Genomic DNA, 26,038 nt, shown 5'->3' on the forward strand with positions numbered 1-26,038 from the left:
CCCCCCATCAATGCCCCCTCCCCTGCCCAAATGACACCAGAATGTACGTTTCAGAAAGCAGGAAGGGAAGGGTGGGAGAGAGGGGGTTTTGGGGGGGAGGGGGGGTCACCACATCAGACCAGCGAGAGGCGGAGGTCCAGCACCTGCCCTCCTCTCAAGGGGGGGTGGGAGGGAGGGGGCCAGCAGCAGGCTGGTTTGTGGGGGCTGAAAGTCAGTGATGGCAGGAGATGAGAGGGAGGGAGGGGCTCCCCAGTACATGTTTGAATTAGGCCAGCTGTTTTACTATTGGGAGGGGTACAATTTTAGAAAGGAATTAAACTTGCCACCTAAGAAATTGCAAACTGCCAAGTTCAAAAAAACGACCATTTCCTTGCTATCGTATCAGCTGCCGTTTTATGGCATCTGGGTCTCTTTTAATGTCTGTGCCGAACTCCGACTCAAATCTCGCTGCAGAACCGATGCAAAGGAAGGCGCCTCTTCTGCCCCCACCCCCACCCCACAGAATAACTTCTGCCCTCCGGACTGGGGTGCATTGATTGCAGCATGAGTCTTTCCCTCCAACCTCAACATGGGGCTGGGAGGGGAACGTGAGCATCTGGGCTGGACTTGGGGCTCCCTTCCAACCTTGTGATTCTGGGATTGGATTCCATGATGTTTTCACGCTTTGGGGTCTCTTTGCCCCACTTTCTCCCCTTAGCTTAGAGGGACCCTGCGTCATCCTCTCTCAGCTGTTCTCCTGTTTTTAAGCCCGGGGGCTCCTCTCGTTCGTTTCTCCTCTGTACATGCTCAAATCGCTCAGAAACAGGCCCAAGGGACCCGTGCCAAACCCACAGCTGAGAGAGAGGGAGACAGGGCAGAGAGTCAGTTTTCCAGGCGAGGCACCTGCGAAATGGGCAGCTTCTTCTCCCACCCCGGCTCTTGACACCCTTTCCCCCTCCTTCTTTGCAGAGCGTCCTGGCACACGCGAATGGCAAGGACTCGCGGCTGATCTGGGTGGACGCCGAAGGCTGCCTCCTCTCCGTCGGATTCAACCAGGTACGGTACCTGCCTCCATCCCTTTTATAATAGAGCCATAGAGTTGGAAGGGGTTCCCGGGGGTCATCTAGTCCAACCCCCTGCAATGCAGGAATCTTTGGCCCAAGGTGGGGCTCGAACCCATGACCCTGAGATTAAGTCTCTTGCTCCACCAACTGAGCTCTCCCACCTTTAGGAAATCATGAAGAGGAAAGTTACAGGTAGGTAGCCGTGTTGGTCTGCCGTAGTCGAAACAAAAAATAAAAAAATTCCTTCCAGTAGCACCTTAGAGACCAACTAGGTTTGTTCTTGGTATGAGCTTTCGTGTGCATGAACACTTCTTCAGATTCATGAAGAGGGAAATTAGTGCTGGCCAATGAGCGGAGGTGGAGCAAAGACTCTTCTTTGTGGGCTTGGAGCAGACAGGAACCGAGATGCGTGCTCCACCTGGCGGTTCTGGCGCAGAGCTGACACACAGGGCCTGAGGACTAGCACCTTGGTCAGCACAGCCAATTGAAATGAAGCCAAAGGCCAATCTCCCCGAACTTGGTACCCTCCAGATGTTTCAGTCTACAGGGCGGTGCTGGCTGGGCGTTGTGGGCCAGAACATCTGGAGGGAGCCAACCCCTGGGTGGAGGATTTCCCTCTTTCTCCTTAGCTTTCATAGATCTGTAGAGTTGGAAAGGGTCCCCGAGGGTCATCCAGCCTGACCCCCTGCAAATGCAGGAATCGCAACTTAGCAAGGAGCCGAGTTCATGGGGAGTTTTTGGTTGCCAGAGACCAGCATCCTGCCTGTTTTCCAGGTGAGGGAGCGTGAAGTCAGGCTTTGGGACACACGGAGATTCGGCAGCTCTCTGGCCTCCATCACCCTTGATGCGTCTCCCAGGTAAGACCAGTGAGGCGGAGGGGGCGGGCGGGGGGCTGGGAACGGGCGTGGCTTTTGGGGTGCTGTTCGGCTGGAGTTGCCACTGTGGGGGGGCGAGGGGGGATTTGTTGTTTAGCCTTGGAGGCAGAACAGGGGTGTGCTTAACCCAGTGCTAACCCTAAGTGTCAGTATGACCCCCCCCCCCCCCAGGGAGGAAGTGCAGTGTCCTGGGGATGACAAGAGGCAAGGGATCACGGGGGGGGGGGCACACTGGAAGTCCAAATAAATGCTCATCAGATTTCGAATAATTTGGTTGGATTAATCACACTAAATCGCCTCAATTGGATTTTGAATAAACGTGCAATCGGCTGTTACCGTTCTGAATTTTGTTGTGCTGTTATCTTCCTTTGTGGGTTGTGCAAACTGCTGTTCTGAATAAGGCTTTTTAGGGGGCAGAGGAGCCAAGGGGGCGGTGGCACAAAAGAATTTGGGGACCTCTGGCTTTAACCCGTCAGAGCTTTCTCGGCTTTGAAGGCAACAACCCACGGGACTCTCTTTGAGGCTGCTTTGCCCCTGCATGTTGGGCGAATGCATCTGTTGGCGGCCTGGAAGGCAGAAGGCAAGGACCTTTTTCTGTGATAGGAGGGGGGGGGTCAACCCCACTGGTCTCTCCAGTTTCAGCACTTGCCACTGACCCCAGGCCAGGCCAGCCGTGTTTCCTTCGGATATGAAATGCATGAGGCTGGCTACTCCAGAGAAGGGCCTTTCCAGTGTTGGCACCCCCAGGGATGTCTGCATAGCATCTGCACGATCACCTCTTTTAGGTGCCGGGTGAAGGAGTTTTTCGTCATAATTCCCCCCCCTTTTTTTGTCTGCCTTTTGCATTTGTTGCACTTCTCCGCTTGTGGGTTTTATTCTGTGCAAGATTATAGTTTCCTATAGTATTTTATGGCTTTTCGATCTTTTACTTGTGAACCCCCCACAGGACTTTTGCCATTAGGTGGGGTATAAATATTGGGAACGAACAAATGAACGAATGAATGCGCACGATGCCCGGCAGGAAGTTGGTAGGTGGGGTGGCTCCCCCTCCCCACTTTGAGTAAGGCTTCTGTGATCTTTCCAAGAGTCTCTGGGGTGCCTGGTCACCTGTGGAGAGTCAGAATCACCTCCAGGCTCTCCCCCCCCCCACTCTCTCTGGGCAAATGAGCCAGTCAATGTGGACTTGCAGCTTCTTGGGGGTGCTGCAGGGTACCTCCACTGTTGAGAGAGGCAGAGAGAGCCCCCCTCCGCAAGACACCCCCCCCAATTCCTGGCTGCAGCAGGGCCTGCGTGGCTGTTGCCAAGGTGGGCGGCTGCTTTCCTTTCTTCCTCCTTGCAAGCAACCCCGAGCGAGGGAGTAAATTGATTCCAGGCGGCTGGCTTGTTTTGGCTGGGGGACTCTATCTCCGCTGGCGCTGGGGGAGGAATGTGGTTGGCGGCTGCTGTGAGCCTCTCTTATCGGCCTGCGTTGCTGCGTCGGGGTTAGAAGGTGACCCCCGTGTATCACCGGGACCCGGCCTGATAAGGAGGGGAGCGGGAGAGGATCTGAGGGACTTGGGGAACAACGGGTGAGGGGAGTGACGAGGAGCCCTGTTGCTCCTGCGCAGCTTTCCGTCTCCTCTGTGTAAGGGGGGCTTTTCTGAGCGAGCAACACGATCCAGCAGGCGTATTGTTCTGCGTCCAGATTCCATTCCTTCAAGCTCTTGGAAACGAGATGAGTTGCTTAGAGGGCTTCTTGGACTTGCGAGATGCAAAATGTGGATCAACACACACACACACACACACACACAAACACACACTTTCTGTTGGAAAGGCAAATTGAGCAGAAGTGAGCCCCAATTTGCCCCATTTCTGGGCAACCACAGACCCTGGCTTAACCTGCTCCTGCATTCAGGGGCATAGGAAGGGGGGGGGGTGGGTGTGGTCCGCCCCAGGTGTCATCCTTGAGGGGGGTGACAAAATGGCACACCGCGGGGGGGCGACACTTGGAAGCCAGTGTGGTGTAGTGGTTAAGAGCGGTAGACTCGTAATCTGGTGAACCGGGTTCGTGTCTCCGCTCCTCCACATGCAGCTGCTGGGTGACCTTGGGCTAGTCACGCTTCTCTCTGAAGTCTCTCAGCCCCACTCACCCCACAGAGTGTTTGTTGTGGGGGAGGAAGGGGAAGGAGAATGTTAGCCGCTTTGAGACTCCTTCGGGTAGTGATAAAGCGGGATATCAAATCCAAACTCCTCCTTCTTCTACCGTGGGTCCTGGCCTGCAGTGTGCCCGGGCCACGCGTCTCTCCTGGGAGTGATGTGGTGGCTCGGCGCCCAGCGCTGCCCAAAACGGCAGCGTGGGGCTTGCTTCCGCCAGGCAGACTCCGTGGGCAGCTTGCTGTGCCGCCCCCCTGGGTGGCTTGCCCCACCCCAGCCTCCCCGGGTGCCGGAGCAGCTAGCTACGCCCCCTCCTGCGGTGCTGGAAGGTGGGCTGAGCTCTGCTGTCTCCCCAGGCAAAGTACTGGGGTACCCCCTCCCTCCCTCCCTCCCAACCTGGAGCTCCTTGTGCCCAGGAAGGGGCTTCTTTGCTCTCCTCCTGCCGGAGGAAAAGAAGGGAAGAGGGGACGTGATGGAAGATTGTGAAATTATTCATGACATGGAGAATGTAGGTGGAGAAAGGTTTCTCTCCTTCTCTTATAACTCTGGAACTCGTGGATATTTGAAAGAAGCTGAATGTTGGGGAGATTCAGGGCGGGTGAAAGAAATTCCTTCTTCACACAGTGCAGGGTTAAACTGTGGGACTCCCTCCCACCTGGCGTTGGGCTAGTGAGAGCCACAGTGGCGGTGAGGCTGGCCCAGCCTTTGCCAACCAGGTGCCCTCCAAATGTTTTGGACCCCGGCTCCGTCGGCATCGTATCATGTGTGGAGGAGGCACCCACCCTGAGCCCTCAAATGCCCCTTATTGCTTTGAAAAAGCTCCGGGAGGGAAGCCCTTGATGCAGCGCGGAGTTAAACTGTGGAACTCACCACCACAGGAGGAGGCAAGGATGTCCACCAAGTTGGATGGTTTTAGAACAGGCATAGGCAAACTCAGCCCTCCAGATGTTTTGGGGACTACAACTCCCATCATCCCTAGCTAACAAGACCAGTGGTCAGGGATGATGGGAGTTGTAGTCCCAAAACATCTGGAGGGCCGAGTTTGCCTACGCCTGTTGTAGAAGATGCTTAGACCAATTCATGGTGGTGGTGGTGGAGGAGGAGGAGGAGGAGGAGGAGGAGGAGGAGGAGAGGGCTATCGATGTCTCTGCTCTGCCTCCCCAGTCGGAAGCAGCAGTGCCTCTGAATCCCAGTTGCTGGAAAGTGCAGGAGGAGAGAAGCGGGATCTTGTGCTGGGATCCTGCTTGCAGCATCTGGTTGGCCCCTGTGAGAACAGGATGCCAGACCAGACGGGCCCTGGCCATGATCCGGCAGGCTCTTACTAGGTTCTTACATGAGGCTTAGGGATGTGTGCAGGATGGTTGCCCAGGCTCTGAAGACAAATGCCCCCCTCCCTCTATGCCGCCTCTTTCTCTCTCTGCCTCCCCCCCCCGTTGCCAAGCCCTGTTCCAAAGCCCCCCCCCCGTCCTCCACCTTGCCAAGCCCGCCGCATGAATGGCCCTTGAGTCCTCTGGGGGGCTGTTTGCAGAGCAAACTGTGGGGCTGAAAGCCTTTCATTCTGTGCTCCTCGGCTGCCGGGGGTCAGTGAAACTGCTGAAGCAGCTGGTGTCGTGCAGGAGTGCGCTGTGCCCCCTCCCTCCATGCTCATCAGCCCGTGTGGGGCAGCAGCAGAGGGGCCTGGCATGTGCGGTGACCGGGACCTGGCCGAGGGGTCCGAGCCCAAACGTGCTTTGTCCTCCAGACCTGCAGGAGCCTCTCTCAGGGCTGGGGGAGGCAGAGCGCAGGGGCCACGTCCTGGGCTGCATCGGTGCTTCTCGGCAAGGGCGGGGGTCCGCTCTGGAAGCTCCTGCAATCTTTCATCCTGATCTCATCTGAAATGGATTTTGAAAGCCTGGTGGGCAAGCAGAGAGCAGAGACCGCTGCCTCCCTGACAGAAGCAAACAGGGAGCCGGTTTCCCTTCCTCTTGGTTAATTAGTAGCAGATGCTGTGGGGAGGGGGGCTAGCTGTGGTAGCAAGAGGGGCCAAGGGCAGGTGGGGAGGCTGCTCATGAAGGGGTGTGTGTGTGTGTGTTGCAGCACAGCTGGTGCAAACAGCCGAGTTGTGCAAGAAGGGCTGAGCCATTCGCTTTGGGAAGCCCCCTCCCACAGCAGTGTTTTGCTGGCCCCTGTGGGTTAAACCACAGAGCCTGGGGCTTGCTGATCAGAAGGTTGGCGGTTCGAATCCCCGCGACAGGGGGAGCTCCCGTTGCTCAGTCCCAGCTCCTGCCCACCTAGCAGTTCAAAAGCTCATCAAAGTGCAAGTAGATAAATGGGTACCACTCCGGCGGGAAGGTAAACGGCATTTCCGTGCGCTGCTCTGGTTCGCCAGAAGCGGCTTAGTCATGCTGGCCACATGACCCGGAAGCTGTACACCAGCTCCCTTGGCCAATAAAGCGAGATGAGCGCCGCAACCCCAGAGTTGTCCACAAATGGACCTAATGGTCAGGGGTCACTCTACCCTTTACTTCCTCATGGCACAATTCTCTGGGGGTGCCTCGGCACATGTAGGGGGCTGTTTGCAATGAATGGGTTGGAGCGGGGTTGGGAGCAAGAGGGGCACAATGCTGGTCTGGCCTTGACTCTCCGTAGAGTTGGAAGGGACCCCACGGGTCATCTAGTCCAACCCTCAGCAATGCAGGAATGGCAACTAGAGAATTCCTGTCGGGTGGCCACCCAACCTCTGTTGTAAAGCCTCCTGGTCTCATCTGAAATGGCACGAGGGAGGGACCATCACCTCCTGTGGAAGTCCATTCCGCTGTCCAACAGCTCTTTCCACCAGAAAGTTATTTCTGATGTTTAGTCAGAATCTCCTTTCCATCGGTTTGGGGTCCTCGCCGCTCCCCTCTCTCCTCTCCATCTTCTCTTCTCCAGGCTGAACATACCGGTACCCAACATTCTCCATTGTCCCTCCCAAGGCTGCGTTCCCTGACCCTGGATCATCTCGGTCTCCTCCTTCCTCTGCCCACCCGCCATCTTGCCAATATGCAGAGTGCTGTGCTGTGTTCCTCGGGGAGAGTGGATGGCAGGAGAAGGGGGAGGAGGGTGGGGTCTTGCTGGAAATGACCCCCACCACACCACACAAGGGGGAAGGACCTTGATAATGGCCAGAAGGGGACAGCCACATTTATAAACTTCCAGTGAAGGGCCTTGGAAACAAGTGAAGGAGACTTTGGGCTCACCTGGAAATCTAAAATTTCTGGGGGGTTTCCAGTGTGCATGTGGATGGAAATTTTGTGGGTGGGGGAACTGGAACGCGTCATTCCGAATATTTACTTCCCGCCTTTGTGCTTTTATAGAGCCAGGCTGGCTATCACAAACCCAGCTGCAATCCAGACAGACCTCTCTTAGCAACGCTGCCTTGGCTGCCTCTGAGCCTTATTACAACAGCATGAGTTCCCTTGGCCAATATTGTTCTGAACCAATGCTTTTACAAATACTCCGCTCGTTCTTGAAAACGAGAGGCTTCCTCATTTCTTTCCAAGCTGCGTTGCTTCCCCCACCCTCAATTCCCTTTTTTTGTTGTTTTGTAGTTTAGCACCAGCCCAAACAAAAAACAAATAAGCATGGTGTTGGTGTCCAATTTGAGGTCTCCGTGGGGAGGAAACCCTGTTTGCAGGGTGTGTGTGTGTGTGTGTGTGTGTGTGGAGGAGGCTTCATATGTCGATTGCTCCCGCCTGCGGATGCCAAGAAAATGGAGAAAAGCAGTGCATCGGGGGGGGGGGGTAGATTACAACTGGTCCATGTCCCGTATTTGAAGGAGGGACTCAGAGAGGAGTTTCCCCCAGGGCTACCTAGAGATGACAGAGATTCTCCATGAGACCCTACAGCCCTTCCCTGAGTCCAGCCTTCCTTTGCCCAGCGCCTTCCAGAGCTGTTACACTACAACTCCCACCAGTCTGTTCTTTGGAGCTGGTGGGACTTGCCTGGGGAGCCAGCCTCGGTTGGGGAAAGGTGCCCGGCTGTCTTCCGCGAGGGCCAGCCAGCTGCCTCCTTGGCGCCCACAAGCAGGGCCCTCGCTGGGTCTCATCCGGCGCTCTGAAAGCAAAGATTCCCAATTCCGGCTGCCGCACCTCCGGGCGTCCTCAGCCACCTTGTCCTCCTCGCATTGGCCTCACCCTTGAGGGGCCTCCTGCACTTAACGGGCATCACCACCGCGGCATCAGGTGGCGGCTTCGGCAGCTAAGTGCTTCCAGCTGGATGGCGGCTGCTTCTTAGCCAAGCGGTGGGGAGGTCAGGCCCACCCCGCTGAGCCCCAGGCAACTCAGGAAGCGGCGCAAATGCTTCCAGGACGTGGTCTGGGGAGGGGGGGGCGCACATGGCTCCTTCGGCTGGCCGCCACAAGAAGGGAAACGGCTGGTGCCCTCAAGCTCTCCAGCAACATTCTGGGGTTGGGATTTGGGGTGCCGAGGAGGGTTGCCGGGAGGAGGTTGGACGCCGCCAGACTCGGGTACTTTTGTGCCAAAAGCCAACAAGCCCAGTTGCCCCCCTTGGGGCTCCGCTTGCTTCCCCAGCACACGGTGATGGCAGAGGGGAAGCCGTAATGTGGCACCGTGGGCAGAAGCAACTGTTTTGTGTTGTTTCAGGATAAGGCCTGCCCTGAGAAGGGCGCCTGTTATTGCATAAAGTTCTGCAGCCCCAACGGAGCCTTTTTTAGGCCTGGGCGATATATTGTCCAAAACCGGTATTGTGATATTGGTTCCATAGTTTTTGACTGGACAATATATCACGAATTATGATGTGTGTTTGAGTTGGGTGATGTATCATCCAAAACCGGTTTGAAGTCCATAAGTCATACCTTGGTTCTCGAACTTAATCCGTTCTGGAAGTCCACTCGACTTCCGAAACCGTTTGAAAACCAAGGTGCAGCTTCTGATCAGAAGCTGTGGGAGCCAGCGTTGGACATTTGGCTTAACCGGAACACTTACTTCTGGGCTTGTGGCATTCGGAAGCCGATTTGTTTGGGAGCCAAGCCGTTCGCGTACCAAGGTACCACTGTATTGTGATATTGGTTCCATAGTTTTTGACCTAACGATATATCGTGAATCACGATGTGTGTTAGAGTTGGGTGATATATCGTCCAAAACCAGTTTGAAGTGCATATTGTGATAATGGTTTCACAATGCCCTCCCTTGGAATGCCCTCCTTCAGATGTCAAGATTAAGAACTACATAACTTTTAGAAGACATCTGAAGGCAGCCCTGGATCGGGAAGTTTTTAATGTTTGATATTTTACTATGTTTTACATATGCTGTAAGCCACCCAAGGTGGCTGGGGAAACCTAGCCAGATGGGTGGGGTATTAATAATAAAAATACTTTTATTATTATTACTGACCAGGCAATATATTGCGACTCATGGGTGTGTGGGTGCATGGTATGTCAAAATCATGATGCAGGAAGAACCACGAAGCCAGCCAATTCCTCTCCATAGCTCCGTCCTTATTTCAGACATGGTGATATATCAGTATATTGCGATGTTTAGCTGGTGATACACCGCAGTGTTGAAAACCAGATCTCACTCAGCCCTTGTGCCCAGAGTGCCTGCAGTCCTGGCAAGCGGGGCTAAACCCTGGCCCCTTGCTGCCTGAGTTTCCTTGCGCACCCCCCTTCCTTCTCCACTTTGATTGCAAGTGCTGTTAATCATCTGCAGGCAATTAGTGCAGATGCCAGACCGGCTGGTGATAAGGATCTGATTTAGGCTAAGCTGGAAAAGCCACTTCTGGCTGTTGCCTGCCTGCCCTGCTCCAGAAACAGAGGAGGGCAAGTGGAGTTGCGGAGGTTGCAGCAGAGACCCCTGGGTTTTGCTCAAAGTTGAAATTGCTTCTCACTTGAGGGCTGAGCGCTTCCTTTGCAATGGATAGAGAGGGGAGGCGGCTGCCTGCCACGGACCAGAGACTGGGCGTGTTCAGAAGGACTAGCAAAAAAACATAAAATAAAGGCAAATTAGAGGTTTGCAGAACCTCTGTCCTTCGGAGATGTTGCTTTTTAACAACCGGTGCTGGCCGGATTCAACCGCACCATGGCAACACGTTTCGGGAGAGGCGGGTGCACGGTCACCAAGGACACTGGAAAGAAAACACTTGGTTTTACTTTAAAAAGAAATGTTAAAAGTTCACAAGGTAGTTCAGGCAGGCATCTAGGGGGTGTGAGAGGGGTGCTGTGTCGAAGAAGAAGAAGAAGGGGGTCCCTGTGCGGTTGCAGCAAAACACACTTTCCCTGCCTGCATGTGTGGGCTCCATATAAGCAGTGTGGCCTAGTGGTTAGAGTGCTGAACTAGGATCTGGAAGGGTTGTTGTGAGGGCGAAAAGGGGGGGGGAGGAGAATCATGTATGCCACTTTGAGCACCTTGGAAGAAAAGGTGGTATATAAATGTAATAGGTCTCTTTTTTTAACAAGAGACAACTATCCATACATTATGCTAGCCCCCCTCCCCCTGGCGTTGCGTAGAAGGGCCCTGATTGAGAGGGAAACGTGTTTGTGGCAGCGACAGAGAATCATGTAGCTCAGTTGGTGAGGGCACAGGGCTGATAATGCCAAGGTTGCAGGTTTGGTCCCTGTATGGGACACCTGAATATTCCTGAATTGCTGCAAGGGGGTTGGACTAGATGACCCCAGGGTCCCTTCCAACGGTAGTTCTCTGTTTCACCAGGACTGCTCCTCCCGGTGGCTGCTAAGAATACCCAGCATAAATGTCAAAAGCGGGTTAGGGTGCAGTGCGGAATAAACCAGGGAGGACCCTTGTCCTGCATGCAGAAGGTCTTGGGTTCGATCCACGGCGCTTCCTGGGACAGGAACCCTGGCTGAACCCCGGAGAGCGGCTGCCTGTCCGTGCCCTTTGCTCGGGGGACCCCGGCACCCACCGCTTTGCTGCTGGGGCTGCTCAGGGTCTCAGGCCAGGCGTTTGGGGCTGAGCCTGGCAGCTCCTTGATCGGGTGGGGCTTGGCAGGCGCCTCCGGAAGCCCAGCCTTCTCCTCCTCCTCCTCCTCAAAAGCCTCCATCTCCTCCGTTGCCTTTGGCTCCGACATCCAAGTGGGATTTGGGTTTCGTTTGGGGGTTGAGGGAGCCTTTTCCTGGCGCAGAGTCAGGCTCCTGGAACCAGTAGCTGCCGCTTCCGTTTTTGCCGTCTTTCGCTCTGTGGGTCTCTCTCAGGGGAGCGTGTGTGTGTGTGTGTGTGTGTGTGTGTGTAGGCTCCCTCCCTCCCTCTCATGCGAAAGCCTGGCTGGTTTATGGCCCCCCCCAATGTCTCTGAGCCTTGTGGGTCATTCTGAGCTGCCAAGTCTTGTCCTCTGGGGGGGGCGGGCTGCAGATCGAGCCCCCCCCCGGTCCCCCCAGCGCCTTCGCTGCTGGATTTTATCGTGCAAGAGGGCAAAGAAGTGTCGCCTCCTTTTTAAAATGTGGATTTATTTGAATTGCATTATTTTAAAATATATATATATAGTTGTGATTTGTTACGACGTAAACCACTCAGACTTCTGGGGAGCAGTATATCAAATGCATTTTGATAAACAGTCTCTCCAGATGTTGCGGGTGGACTCCCAGCTGACCCTCCTCCCTGACCATTGGCTGGAGTCCTTGCCAACCCTTCAGGGCTGTTGTTAACACAGCCTCAAGTTGGCCGGCAAAGTCTCCTGGCAATGTGAGGGTGCAGGTCTGTCCAGAAATCTAATCTCCTCCTCCTCCTCCTCCTCCTCCTCCTCCTCCTCCTCCTCTTCTTCTTCTTCTTCTTCTTCTTCTTCTTCTTCTTCATCTTCCTCCTCCTCCTCCTCTTCTTCCTCCGTCCTTCACTGGGTAACAGCAGCGCTTTTATCTCCCTCCCTGTTGCGGTCGGAAAAATCCACATGGCTCTTAAGGAAAATATTTGCTCAGCAGCAGTTTTCGCAGGAATTTGGGAAGCTAATTTGAAAAATCTGCTGGGAAGCCGACAATGGGCCCTTTCAGCGTGTCACCGAGACCCTGCGGGGAGCAGTGCCTGCCTGCCTGCCCACTGAGCCCCAGCCCTTCCTGGCTCCCCCCACCCCAGGAAACCTTCGCCTTGTGCCAGGCCCAGAGGTGAGGGCAGGCAGGGCGGGGGCTGCCTGTGGGATCAGAGAGGGCACCCTGCTAGCCTTTGGTCCTGCAAGGGGGTGGGCAGGGCCAGGGGCGTCGCTAGGGGGGTGCGGTGGGGGCGGTACGCCCCCGGGCGACAGGGGCGAGAAGCGGCAGGTGGGGGCGAGAAGCGGCGGGTGGGGGCGACAAGCGGCGCCCCTCCCGCCACTCCCCAGGCAACGCCGGTTACCCCGGGAGCAGCAGCGCTGCACGGACGGGGTGCTCCCTCGGCCGTGCGCTGTTGCTCCCGGGGCGACCGGAGCGAGCGGCGGCGCATGGGGGTGACAAGCGGCAGCCCCTCCCGCCATTCCCACGCGCTGCCGCTCCCTCCGTCACCCTGGGAGCGGCAGCGCACGGCCCGACGATGGAGTGCGCCTGCACGCGCAGGCGCACTCTGTCATCGGATCGCCGCTTCCACAGCCTCCTTTTGAGCCGGAGAGCTTAAAAGCGAGCTCTTCGGCTTAAAAGAGGGCTGCAGAAGCGGCGCCGGCACCCCCGGAAACGCCCTGGGGGCGGAGCGTCATGACGTCACAATGTGATGTCACGACGCCCCACCCCCGGGGCGTTTCCTTTGCCGCCCCGGGTACCGCGGAGCCTTACTCCGCCACTGGGCAGGGCAAGGGGCCCACGCTGGAAAGCGGCCAGTGGCTTACAGGAGCTGGGCTTGCAATGCCTCTCATATTAGAACCATAGAGATGGAAGGGACCCAAGGGTCATCTAGTCCAACCCCCTTGCAGTGCAGGCATCTCAGCAAAAGCATCCCGGAGAGACGGCCATCGAACCTCTGCTTAAAAACCTCCAAGGAAGAAAAGCCCACCACCTCCCGAGGGAGACCGTTCCACTGTCTGAACAGCTCTTTTTTTCAGAAAGCTCTTCCTCATTCCTTCTTGCAATTTCTTCCTCCCGAGGAGAGGCGCTTGTGAGGTTTTCTGCCTCAGGCTGGCTTTGGGTGCACCTCAGGTCCCCCTCGGAGCCCTTCCTCTGAGGCTGATGGCAGGGCCTTTTCGGTGGTAGCTCCCCGCCTCTCTCAGTGAGGGCTGCTGGGCACCTCCACTGACGTCTTTTTGGTGCTAGGGGAAAGCCTCCCTTTCCTCCCAGGCCTTCGAGGGATTCAGATGATTATGTTTTACTGTTAGCTGGTGCGGGTATTGTAAAAATGTCAGTCTTGTATATGGCTTTTCTCTCTCTTTTAATGGCATATTTATGTTTTTAAATGTAAGCTGCTCGGAGGCCTCCTTTGGCAACAACTGATGAGTAATAATAATAATAATAATAATAATAATGAACATAAGAGCTTGCTGGATCAGGCTAGGTGGAGCCAGGGGCGTAGGATGGAGGGTTCGGGGGGTTTGGTCTGCTCTGGGTGCCACCCTGATTGGGGGGTGACAAAATGGGGGGCTGCACTCATCACTGCGGGGGCGGCAGTGTGAACAAGCCACGCGTCTCGGCACCCGCAGGCTCCCCCCCCCCAGCTGTAGGGCGGCTGAGGCCCTGCTGTGTACCCCGTCCCTGTGGATGTCACATGCCACGTCTCGTCCCTATGGGCATCAGGTGCCGGCATGGCACGGAGTGTGCGGTGCCCATAGGGACGGGGCACGCAGCGGGGCCTCAGCCGCCCTACAGCTGGGGGGTGGGAGGTAGCTGGCGGACAGCGCGGAGCCCTGTGGGCGGTTCGCCCCACCCCGGGCACTCCTTCCCAGGTGCCCGAGAGGCTTCCTCCGCGCTGGGTGGAGCCCATCCACTCTGGCATCCTGTTCTCACAGTGGTTAACTAGATGCCTCTATTGGGAAACCTGCAAGTAGGATCCGGGCACAAGAGCAACCCTCTCCCCTCCTGGGATTCAGAAACATGGCTGCCTCCGACTGGCGAGGCAGAGCTGAGCCACCCTGGCTGGGCGCCATCGATAGCCCTCTCCTCCTCCAGGAATTTGACTGATCCTCTTTTAAAACCAGCCAACGTACCGGTAGTGGTCACCACTGTCTCCTGGGGCAGGGAGTTCCACAGTTGGTGTTGCCTGACGGATTTCCTTTTATCCAGGGGTCAGCAAACTTTTTCAGCAGGGGGCTGGTCCCTCAGACCTTGTGGGGGGCTATATATTTTTTTTTGGGGGGGGGGAATGAACGAATTCCTATGCCCCACAAATAACCCAGAGGTGCATCTATATATATAAAATGCAAGTGTCTCTGCGTCCAGTCCGTGTGTCTCTGGGTTTTCGCAACTGAGCATGTGCCCCAGGGACACAGGGATTGGATGGAGAGAGATCGGGCCGCGAGCAGCGTCGGCAGTTCAAGCGGGGCGGTTGAATCCGAATGCCCGCGCTTCAGAAGAGAGGGGAATGCCGAGGAGGAAGGCCACGCTGCCGCTGCCGCCGCTACAAACAAGAGCCCTGAGGCCTAGCAGCCCGGGAGCGGCCCATAGCAGTTTAAATAAAAATCACCACAAATGCTATTCACCACAAATATAGCTGCACCGACCCTAATGAGCATAACTGGCGCATGTGCTCTTCGCTTAAGGTCTTTCTCACGACAACCCTGCAAGGTAGGCCGATGGGAAGACCCGAGAAGTAACTTTTCGCAAAACCAAAAAAAAGAGACGCCCCACCGCCAAACAAAATCCCTCTTTCCTTCCCTCCTCACCGCGACCTACCCCCGATGCAGGCTAGCGGCGCCTTGAAGCCGCAGCTCTCCATGGCCCGCTCGACAATCTTTTGCTCGGGGCTCTTGGCTGGTGCTGGGAAGCCCCCAAGGGAGGCCGGATCCAAGGCCCTCGCCTGCCTCGGCCCGCGCTTCTCGCCCACCAAGTGCTCCAGCAAGAGGCTGTACTGCAGCGCCCCGGGGGTCACCGCAGCTTCGTCGGGCCTACCCGGGCCCGTGGAAGATGAGGCCGCCGCCATAACTGTCTGTTCCCCACCTCAGAAAACCAAGACTACGACTCCCGTCATGCCTTGCACTGCAGCGCCCGGCTCTCCCAATAGAATTCGTGCTGCAGAGGCTCATGGGAAATGTTGTCCGCTTGGCTGTTTTTAAACTCAACACTGCGTAAGCGCCGCCTCTCAAGCAGCTTGCCTCCACCGAAACTACGACTCCCGTCATACACTCCAGGCACGTCGCTCTGTGGGGATGGCCTTAAGCTGCATGGGACGTGTAGTTTTCTGGGGCTGGGCGTGCTAGGAGCCGTTACATAGGAGAGAGTTTGCAAAGGAGAACCAGACGGGAGCATATTTGAGAAGGGGCAGGTAAGTGTGCTTCAGGTGAGGCAGGCCTGGGGTCCTTGAGGGATGCTGCTGAAGGGAGAAAAGAGGCACCCAAATTGTGTAAAGGGGCTCCCTGATATTGCAGAGGGAGACTGAATTATTATACCATATTATATTATATAATAAATTAATAATTACATAATTACAATGCTGTACTGAGGGTTAGGGTGGAATTATCAAGGTTGTAATTTGATTCCCAACTGGCCAAGTGTTTCAGCCATTGCACAAATAACTTATCAGGAATTTGAACAATCCCCACAACAGCCCTGTGAGGTTGGTTAGGCTGCAACTGGCTCCAAGCAGGCGCCTGCGGGGCGGGTGTGCAGCAGCTGGGTCCGCGCCCTCCTCCTCCTCCTCCCTCGGCGGTGTTCCCCGCTGCGCGGGTTCAGCGGTGGTCAGGGGTGCGCGATGGGGCAGCTTCCTAAGAGTCCTGTAGAAGGAGGGTGAGTGCCGCAACCTCGCTCCCTCAGGATCAGTCCTTCGAGAACTGGCTGGGCGGAAAAGCTAGAAACCCGCTGAGGCTGGAGGGCACCCCCAAATACCACTTTCTGACCCACCCCACAACAAAAGAACAAAAATTAAAGAAACAAGTGACTTTTTAAATTTTTTGGAGCACATATGTTCTAGCGCCCGTTATTTTAACGGGCTGAAACCACTAGTTTTCAATAAAAGGACACATTCTATTCATGTAAAAACACACTGATTCCCAGACCGTCTGTGGGCCGGATTTAGTTGATAGGGCTGGATCCGGCCCCCGGGCCTTAGGTTGCCTACCCATGCTTTTATCTGTCCTAAGTCTTCCAACATTGGATGTCCACGAGTTTGAGTGATATGAGAGAGGGAGAAAAACTTGCATCTGTCCGCTTTTCCTGTGCCAGGCACGATTTTACAAACTCCTATCATGTTGCCATCTGCTCCCCTTTTCTCTAAACCCCCATCGTTCAGCCCGGACACTGAGGTCCAGCTCCGAGGGCCTTCTGGCGGTTCCCTCACTGCGAGAAGCAAAGCTACAGGGAACCAGGCAGAGGGCCTTCTTGGTAGTGGCACCTGCCCTGTGGAACGCCCTCCCATCAGAGGTCAAGGAGATAAACAATTACCTGACATTCAGAAAATACCTGAAGGCAGCCCTTTTTAGGGAAGTTTTTAATCTGTGATATTCTAATGTATTTTAATATTTGTTGGAAGCCGCCCAGAGTAGCTGGGGAGACCCAGCCAGATGGGCGGGATACAAATAAATTATTATTATTATTATTATTATTATTATTATTATTATTATTATTATTATTAACCAAAAAAACCCCAAACGCCACATCCTTTCCTCACATTATCCCCTTGACTATATTGTGAACCTTTCCCGGCTCTTCCATATCCGTTTGGAGGTGGGGCGACCAGAACAGGGCACATAATTCACAACTCTGCTGCATGACAGGGGTGGGGATGCTGTTTTCTGCTCTGCCTCGGGCAGCAAAATACCTTGAACCGATGCCCCAGTGGCACAGCCGGTCCTCTTAACAAGAGCGTGCCAGAGGCACGGTTTGGGCATTAGGACGCCCCTGCCCAGCGCTCAGCACCCCCAGGCTGTGCCTGGAACCAAGAGGGAAGGAAAGCCCCCCTCCCCCCGCCTTGAGCATCCGCTGTGCCCCCTCCCTTGCTCCCCCCCCACCACAGCCACAGGGAAAGAGCTGCGTTCCTGCTAGGTGGGGCCGCGGCCGTGCAATCCAGCGTTGGAAAGCTCCTCCGCCTAATCAGATCCATGTGGCGCTCGCCCGGTCCATGCGCAGCCGGCAGCGGGTGGGGAGGGAGGGAGAAGCCGCCCTGGACTCTTGGCCGGCGAGAGGAGTCTGGAATGGGAGGCAGCTGTGTCAACAGGCTTGGCTCTGGCGGAAAAGGAGCCGCGGCATTTTGGCGCACCTTGCTCTGCCCAAGGGTGGCCCCCCTCTCCCCGTGTGGTCACAGGCAGGCAGCCGCGCCTGCTCCAGTTGCTGTATCAGGCCTGTGGAGGAAGAGAGGTTGCCTTCCCAGTAGTGCCTGCTCTGACTGGCAGCAGCTGCCTGGAGGGGAACGGCCATCGTGGCTCCGTGGCAGAGCAGAGGGTCCCAAGTTCAGTCTCCAGGCAGAGGCTGCTGGGAATGTGCCCTGCCCGACACCAGAGCCGTTGCTGCCGGCCAGTGTGGACAGTATTGAGCTAGATAGAATCCATACCCGCCGACATTTCTCTGATGGAAATAGGGACGTCCTGTTCTCCCATCAGGAAGCTTCTCCAGCGTTTGATCTTGCGGCACAGACAGACGTCATCTGCTCATCGACATCGGTCACCTCGAGCCGATGGCAACCTCTCTGCCTCGCAGGGCTGTTGTAAAGGAAAAATGTGCGGGGAAGGAATTGTGTGCAGCACCTTCCACAAATAAATGGAAATGGAATTTTAGCTGTAAGCTGCCGTGAGTCCCCATCAGGGAAAAAGGCGGATAATAATAATAATAATAATAATAATAATAATAATAATAATTACTAAATGGAAACTGTGAGATTGATCAGGAACATACCAGAGAGCAAATCCTATTGAACTCAATGGGACTTCATTCTGTGTAAAAATGCTTCGGATTGCAGGCTGCCCAGTCTTGACCCAGTTACCTGGGAGTAAGCTCCATGGACTACAGTGGGATTTGCTTCTGAGTAGACAGTGTGACTCTCTATTTACAATAGAGGAATCAGCGCTCGCTGTGTTTCCTAAGAAATGGCTGGCTGCAAAAGCATTGCAAGGAAAGGATTTCGAGTGGTTGGGTGACCTTTTCCTTCAAAATTACAGGAAGGGCTCTGTCTGGCAGCTTCACCATTTTCTCCATTTGGTGCAGGGACTTTACTTTCAGCAGAAACAGGACTCTACTCTACTCTTTCTCACTCTCCACTTTTAATTGTTCTCCGAGATGTGGAGGAAAGGAAAAAAAGGGAAACTGTGACATTTGGGGATTAAATCGGGAACCAGGACGGCTTCTGTAATTCCAGGAGTGTCCTTGGAAAACCGGGACATTTGGAGGGTATGAGAATCATCAGATCTTAAGAGTTGGAAGGGACACCCAAGAGTCATCTATAAGTCTCCCCATCTTGGAGGGTGGGGGGTCTCCCTCGCTATGCGGGAAGTTCGTGTGTGAGTGGTCTTTTCCCCTGTCCGTATGATGGGATGGGGGGTCTCAGCCAGTGTGGTGTAGTGGTTAAGAGCGGTGGACTCGTAATCTGGTGAACCAAGTTCGCTTCCCCGCTCCTCCACATGCAGCTGCTGGGTGACCTTGGGCTAGTCACACTTCTCTGAGGTCTCTCAGCCCCACTCACCTCACAGAGTGTTTGTTGTGGGGGAGGAAGAAGGGAAAGGAGAATGTGAGCTGCTTTGAGACTCCTTTGGGTAGTGATAAAGCGGGATATCAAATCCAAACCCTTCTTCTTCTCTTCTTCTCCCGCCCACCTCGACTTCCCCTCCTGTCCAAGACCCCCACCTCCCCCTTCCTGCCGCTTATGGCAGGGGGCGATGACCCCACCACTGCACCCACTCATCGCACTCCAGAAACACCTCTTTCCTTTTAAAAATTTTATTTTTTGTACAAAAACGCTTACACAGCCTGGTTTTTACAAAAAAGGACCTTGGCTCCGTCCGTGTTAGAAAAGAGAGTTCCCAGAAGAAATGGGACATAATCCTGCCTTATAAATATTATCTAAGCGTCCGTAAAGCTTTGTTTCCCAATAAGCTCCCCCAGAGAGCTCCGTCTCGTGCCCCCCTCCCCCACCCCGACTTCAAGCCCCCCCCCCACAGCAGAAGGGGCGGCCGGTCCTTCCTTCATCTGCTTGCCCCCGGCTCGGCAAAAGGATCCTTCGTTGCCAGAACATGGAGCCCTCTTGCCTTGCTCCGTGACCCCTGGCCACGCTCCGGGCATCCCTGGGGCGGCCACGGCTAAGCGGCCGCCTAGTCTGACGGCATCGGGTCCACCCCTGGGGATGCTGTGCTCAGAACGCCTTAGGGGACTTCCGTGTTGCTACGAGGCAACCCCCCCAGGGGGCTGGGACCTGCTTTTTCGCCCAGGCTGCCAGTTTCTCTGGGCCCCTTCCTTGGCTCTAGAAGTAGGAAGGCCGCAGGGTCCTGGGTGTGGTGCGGCCGGTCGTCTGCGGCTGCATGAGCGGCACCTCGTACTCCAGGCCGTTGGGGGCCGCTTTCTGGCCGTGGCCCCCCAGGTCCCCATTCTCCTTCACCCCCTCCAGCTCCAGCGGGCCGGCAGCTCCAGAGGCGGCATGCGCCTGTCTCCTCCTCCTCCTCCTCCTGCGGCGCACGTAGTAGGAAGCGGCGGCCACGGCAGCGGCAAGCAGCACCGCGGAAGCCACGGCGGGCACCACCACGAGTGCCAGGCTGGTGCCCTTGCCCTGGGTGACGGGCGCGTGCTGCTGGTGGGTCAGGTGCAACGTGCGGGCTTCCACGCACAGGTCGTCCTCGTGGGCCTTGCCCCCCAGCGGCCCCACGCAGATGTGGTAGGAGGAGTTGGGCGCCAGGCCCCGCACGGTGTACTCGGGCAGAGAGGCTGGCAAGCGGAGGGTGACAGGGCGCTTGTCCGGCCCAGAGAGACTCCAGTACGTCAGCCGAATCCCTTTCAGCTCCAAAGATGACCAGGCCTCGTTCTGCAGGTCCACCTTCAGCGAGGTGCCCCCCACGTGCTTGATTGCCAGCCGCTCGGGAGGGGGAGGTGCCCGGGCAGCAGTGGGCATGGCTGTCGCCCAGGCCCTAGTCTCGCAGTATGGGCCGGTGAAGCCCACAGGGCAGGCGCACTCCAGGTGGTTACGGGCATCCAGTTGGCACATGCCCCCGTTGAGGCAAGTGCCTGGCGGGCAGAGGCGGGGCTCCGCGCTGGGCAGGCCTTCTGGCGTGGTGGGTGAGGTGGGCGACGTTGGCTCCATGGTGCTGGCCGTGCTGGGCGCACCCGGGCGGCTAGGCACAGGTTTGGCCACATCCGGCCTGGTGGTCTTCTGCGTGCCCACACTGCTGGTGGTAGTGGTGGTGGCCGGGCAGCCGAAGTCTGCGTATTCCAGGCTCTGGAGCAGCCGGCCAGCGTTCCTGGGCGGGAAGTGGCAGCGAGTCTCCTCGGGCCTCCGCAGCAGAGCTTTGCCGCTGGCGGCCCAGCTGGCGAACCAGCTCATCGGGCAGACACAGTTGAAGGGGTTGGCAGCGGCCGTCACGGCCCTCAGCCGGGGGAAGGAGGCGAGGAACCCGCCTGGGAGGCTGCTGAGGTTCAGGTTGCTGATGTCCAGCTCCTGCAGGTTGCGCAGTTCGCGGAAGTCCTCGGGGCGCAGGTGCGAGATCTGCGCGTTGCTGGCTAGGCTGAGCTTGGTGAGGCCCCGCAGGAGCTGCAGCGCCGGGGGCACCGCGGGCAGCAGGTTGTCGGAGACGTCCAGCTCGTGCAGGGCGGCCACGCTCCGCAGCAGCTCCTCGTCCACCTCGCCCAGGCCCAGCCCGGCGATCTTCAGCGACTCGAGGTTGGGGACGCGGAAGGCGCCCGGCTCGAGGGCGGTCACCTTATTCCGGCTGACGTCCAGGAGGAGCAGGGCGGGCAGCTGGAGTGGTGGCAGGGTCCGCAGCTGGTTGTCTTGTAGTTTCAGCTCCAGGAGGTTCTCCAGCGAGTCGAAGGCGGCCGGGTGGATGTGCTGCAGGCGGTTGTGCTCCAGGTAGAGCCGCTCCAGCAACCGCAGGCCGTGGAAGCTCTCGTTGGTGACCTCCCGCAGCTGGTTGGAGGACAGGTCCAGGTTGCGGAGGCCGGCCAGCGGCCGGAAGACGTTCTTTGGCAGGCTGGCGATGAGGTTCTGGGACAGGTCCAGCAGCTGGAGGGCCGGCAGCCCTGCGAAGCTGTCTTCGCCCAGGGACCGGATGCCGTTCTCAAAGACGTACAGGTTGGCCGTGTCCGGGGGGAGGCCCTGCGGGAGGGCGTGGCTCCTCCGAGAAATGCAGAAGACCGTCTGGGGCTGGCCGCACTGGCATTCGGAGGGGCAGCCCCGGGACAGGATCCCGGCAGGGAGGACCAGCAGCGCCCAGAGCGCCAGCTGCCTCATGGCGCGGCTCCTGCGGGGGAAAGAGAGAGATGGGTTGGACAGTGCTGCAAGACCCTAAACATTAGGAAGAACTTCCTAAACATTAGGAAGAACTTCCTGACAGTGAGAGCTGTCCGACAGTGGAATTTGCTACCAAGGAGTGTGGTGGAGTCTCCTTCTTTGGAGGTCTTTAAGCAGAGGCTTGACAGCCATCTGTCAGGAATGCTTTGATGGTGTTTCCTGCTTGGCAGGGGGTTGGACTGGATGGCCCTTGTGGTCTCTTCCAACTCTGTAATTCTATGATTCTATGACCCCCTGCCCCCCCCCAAGTTCCTGCCCTTCTGGAAATCCGGTTCGCAGCCCAACTTGATTCTGCTGGCAGAGCCTGACTGGGTTTATGCCTGGAGAAGGAGGCATGGTGGTGAGGGTTTAGTGCTGGAGGGGATTGTGGTAGCTCCTGCAAGGCAGGGGCAGATGCATGTTTCTGGTGAGACCCTCCCCCCCATTACAAGCAATAGTGTACAATTCTCTCCCCCCCCCCATCTTTACTGGGAGGTTATTTGTCTGTGGGCTCAGTCTCGTGCAACGTGTGGGTGTGGATTCCATCATAAAAGCTACACCTGCGCAAGGGGGGGGGAGTCCCACCTCTCCTTGGCAGTTCCCCCCTCCCGGCTTCGTCCTCAGGTGAGGCTGTGCTGCCTAGCTTCCTGCCTTTTGGACACCCAAGGGTCACACGGGAATCAGAGGACCACAGGATTGTAGAGTCGGAAGGGACCACGAGGGTCCTCGGCTAGTCAAACCGAGTCTTTGGCCCAACGTGGGGCTCGAACCCACAACCCTGAGATGAACACGAGTCGGTGCTGACACCACTGGTTAAACAATCCTTAAGAGAATTTTTATTGATTCTCCTTCCCAGTTGTTTGTTGATATACAGTAGTGGAGATTGTTTAGAGAGGATTTTTTTTTTTGGAAGTCAAAAGCCATTACTGGGACAAACCTAATCGAAAGCTTAATTATGGTTAGAACGAAGTCTGTGGTTTGGGCATGTCAGAAACGACAAAGCTTATATTTTGCGATAATTGGGCAAAACCCTGGCATGAGGTGGATTTGCAAACCATATTTTTTAACCCCCATGTTGGAAATGAGAGACCATCGTTACAGCTCTGAAGGCTGTTGCGCCAGGGAGTCAGCTTACGAAACTAAGAGGGAGGAAAATGAAAACAGATCAACGGCTCAAAGACCCGCATCTGTTACTCCTCCCCACTTCTGCCCACCCCTGGCATCTAGTGCCTCTGCCAGGCTCACCGAGGAGGGAATAGGGGGCAGCCTTTCTCAGCCCTGCCTGGGACATTCTTCATGCCAAGCAGGTACCCTTCCTCGGAGCTACGGATAAAGGCCACACAGCCCCATGCAGCCGTCGCAGTGCAGCTCTCTCTGAAGCTGCTGAAGGCGGGGTGCCTAACCCAGATTGCCGCCCCTGCGCCGAACCTTGGCTGCCCCTGCCCCCAAATGTCTATCGCTTGAGTCAGGCAAGTGAGGTAGAGCCATCTGGCCTGAGTCAAGGGAGCCCCACCCAGCCTCCTCCTGCGCTGTGTCTCCTGCCACCCAGGGCTGCTCCCCACCAGCTGCAGCAAACTGGACTTCCCGCAGCCCGGGGTGGGGGGAGCCCTTGCCCTGCCAGCCCCCCAGCTGCGTTTGGCTCTGGGCAGGAGCGTTTAGGAGGAAGCCCCTGGGGCTTCAAATCTGCAGAGGCATCTTCAGGGCTCCGCATACGGGGAGTTCCTGCTACCCAAACAGCATCTGAGACTGGAAAAAGGAAGAGGGGATGGGGGAGACGTCTGAAGGGCTGCCCCCTGCAAGATGGAGGAAGCTTGTTTTCTGCTGCTCCGGAGGGAAGGACCCAATCCCATGAATCCAAAAGGCAAGGAGCGTCTCCACCCCCGTCATTCAGCCCGGACACGGAGGTCCAGCTCTGAGGGCCTTCTGGCGGTTCCCTCCCTGCGAGAAGCCAAGTTACAGGGTACCAGGCAGAAGGCCTTCTCTGTGGTGGCTCCAGCCCTGTGGAACGCCCTCCCACCAGATGTCAAGGAAATAAACAGCTGTCTGACTTTTAGAAGACATCTGAAGGTAGCCCTGTTTAGGGAAGTTTTTGATGCTGTTTTGTATTTTTTATATTTTGTTGAGAGCTGCCCAGAGCGGCTGAGGAAACCCAGCGAGATGATCAGGGTACAAATAATAAATTATTATCATTATTATTATCATTATTATTATTATTATTATTATTATTATTATGACTCAACATTGGGAAGGGTCTGGTGGTATGCGCAGTGGAATGCACTCAACCTCTCCTTCGTTTGAGGTTTCCAAGCAGAGTTTAGATGGCCACGTGCCAGGGATTCTTCCGTTGCGATTCCTGCACTGCCAAGGGTTGGACTAGATGACTCCCGGGGTCCCTTCCAACACTACCATTCTATGACTTACATTTATTGCTCCCAGTGATGGGCAGAGATGGCTCCCACCCGGGGGCAGGGAGGGGGGAGAAGAGCAGCTCCATGCGCTCCCCCCTCCAAAGGGAGCGGCGCATGGCTCATTGCAGCCACATCACCCTGGTCGCACAGAGGCATCTTGTGACTAGCTGGAAAAAACCCATCTTGCCTCCTCACTGCCAAGTCCCTGGGAAGCCACAGAGTGTTTTTCTGCGCATTGTGAGGCGGGCAGCCCTGTGTCCAAACACTCCATTCCACCGCTCTCACTCCAGCTGATGATTTCATTCTGCGTAAGCGTTCTCTCCTCCTTGTGTATATTAGCAATGTGTCAGAGGGAGGGGGGGGGGTCAGCCTAGCCTGTCATCAATTCATGCCCCCAAAGGTTACCGGAAAAGAGCAGAGGAACAGGCTTGTGCAAGAGAGGCCCCCCCCAGCAAGGAAACTAAAGGAAACGGAGCAAACTTTTGGAAACCCCTGGCCTTTGGGTGCTGCTGAAGGACACCCGTGGGTGGGGGGCAGAGAAGGGGGTGTGGGGGGGGGAAGATCTGGAAGGAAAACACACACTCCCCTCTCTCCATGAGGATCTGCCTCCCCCCAAAACTGCCAAAAGCCCAGGAGGAACCCTGCCCTCTCCTGGGGGGTGACGGAACTCCTGTTTGGCTTCTTCCTGTTTCTCAAGAGCAGCCCTTGTCTTGGGTTAAGTTTCCTAGGCTCCTGAATCCCTCAAACTCCCAAAGAGTTGCAGCGGATGCTTCTCTCTGCCCCTGCCCACCATGCGATTCCCTCTCCGGCAAGTAATAATAATAATAATAATAAATTTTTATTTATACCCCGCCCTTCCCAGCCAAAAACCGGGCTCAGGGCGGCTAACACTAATTAAAATCACAGCGAAAATATAAATACAATCAATTTAAAATAACAGATTAAAATACAAATTTAAAAATTCAATATTAAAACTGCAGTCTCATTTTCAAATAACCCACCAATAAAAGAATGAAGCATAAATATCAAACAGAAACCAACCCAAAGGCCAGGTGGAACAGCTCCGTCTTGCAGGCCCTGCGGAAAGATGCCAAATCCCGCAGGGCCCTGGTCTCTTGTGATAAGACAGTTCCACCAAGTCGGGGCCAATACTGAGAAGGCCCTGGCCCTAGTTGAGGCCAACCTAGTATCTTTGTTGCTTGGGACCTCCAAAAGATTATTATTTGAGTAGACCAGGAGTGAGGAGCTGGATCTGGTCCGCAGGACATATCCAGATCTGGACAGGTGGATCATAGTGGGCAGGTGGGTGGGGGCTACCCACCAGCCGGGCTGTAGAGGTGCTTCACACACACACACACACACACACACACACACACATAGCTCCCCTCCCATGCAGTTCTGCTGCAGGGCTGATCCCAGCAGGGCTGGTGCTGAGTGCCAGGTTTAAAGGTGCTGAACACCCAGAGTGCCCTGGAAGCGGCTGAATCAAGAGCCCTGGTGGGTTGGAGATTCTCAATTCGTAACGGAGTCAAAGAGAACTGGCTCCTCCGCTGGCTCAGGGGACCAGCAGTTGCTCTTTCCTGGCCTGGGAGCCCCCCCCCCCGGGCTGCCACCCTTGCCCATCCCAGGAGGAGGGAGCAGTGGGACCCCCCAGACCCCATGATGTAGGGCAGGGCCTGTCCCCTCCTCTCTGTGTTCTTAGCACAGCCATTAAGGCAGGCATGGGTTTAATCCTGCTGCTTTTTTTTGTTGGGGGGGGGGGAGAGAGCAGAGGGAGAGGAGAACTCCCCTTCTTGCTCCCTGAAGTGGGAGTGAGGCTGGAGTGGGTCCTGGGCAGCTCAGGAATGCCCCCTCCCGAAAGCATGATGGGGTCACGGGGGCGGGGGGAGCACTGCTTGTTTCTCAGCATGTCTGTCAGCCCTTTTAATAAGTGAGCTAATGAACTTCGGCAAAGAAGGGGGGGGCCTCTGGAATAGTCCCCCCCAAAGCTGGCACGGCACAGACAGGTAACAAAGGCTGGAATGTGCAGCTGGAGGAAGAAGGGGGGCAGGCCTGGGATGGGGCCCCTCCCTGGCAGGATGACCAGG

General features: G+C 56.1%; 2 protein-coding genes across 2 annotated transcripts in view; one reads left to right on the top strand and one right to left on the bottom strand.

The window, feature by feature from the left end:
- The window catches only part of LOC117056456 (coronin-7-like), a 98,074-nt gene that overhangs the window by 24,451 nt on the left and 47,585 nt on the right, over positions 1-26,038 (top strand). The window contains exons 8-9 of the mRNA XM_033166835.1: positions 949-1,035; positions 1,818-1,900. Coding sequence (XP_033022726.1) covers positions 949-1,035; positions 1,818-1,900 — 170 coding nt within the window. The remainder of the gene's footprint in view (positions 1-948; positions 1,036-1,817; positions 1,901-26,038) is intronic.
- VASN (vasorin) lies at positions 19,506-21,525 on the bottom strand. The gene has a single exon (XM_033166836.1). It carries the CDS (start codon positions 21,502-21,504, stop codon positions 19,528-19,530), a length of 1,977 nt encoding a protein of 658 aa, XP_033022727.1. The 5' UTR covers positions 21,505-21,525; the 3' UTR covers positions 19,506-19,527.

Source organism: Lacerta agilis, chromosome 13 (assembly GCF_009819535.1).
Source record: "Lacerta agilis isolate rLacAgi1 chromosome 13, rLacAgi1.pri, whole genome shotgun sequence".
NCBI classification, from domain to species: Eukaryota; Metazoa; Chordata; class Lepidosauria; order Squamata; family Lacertidae; genus Lacerta; species Lacerta agilis.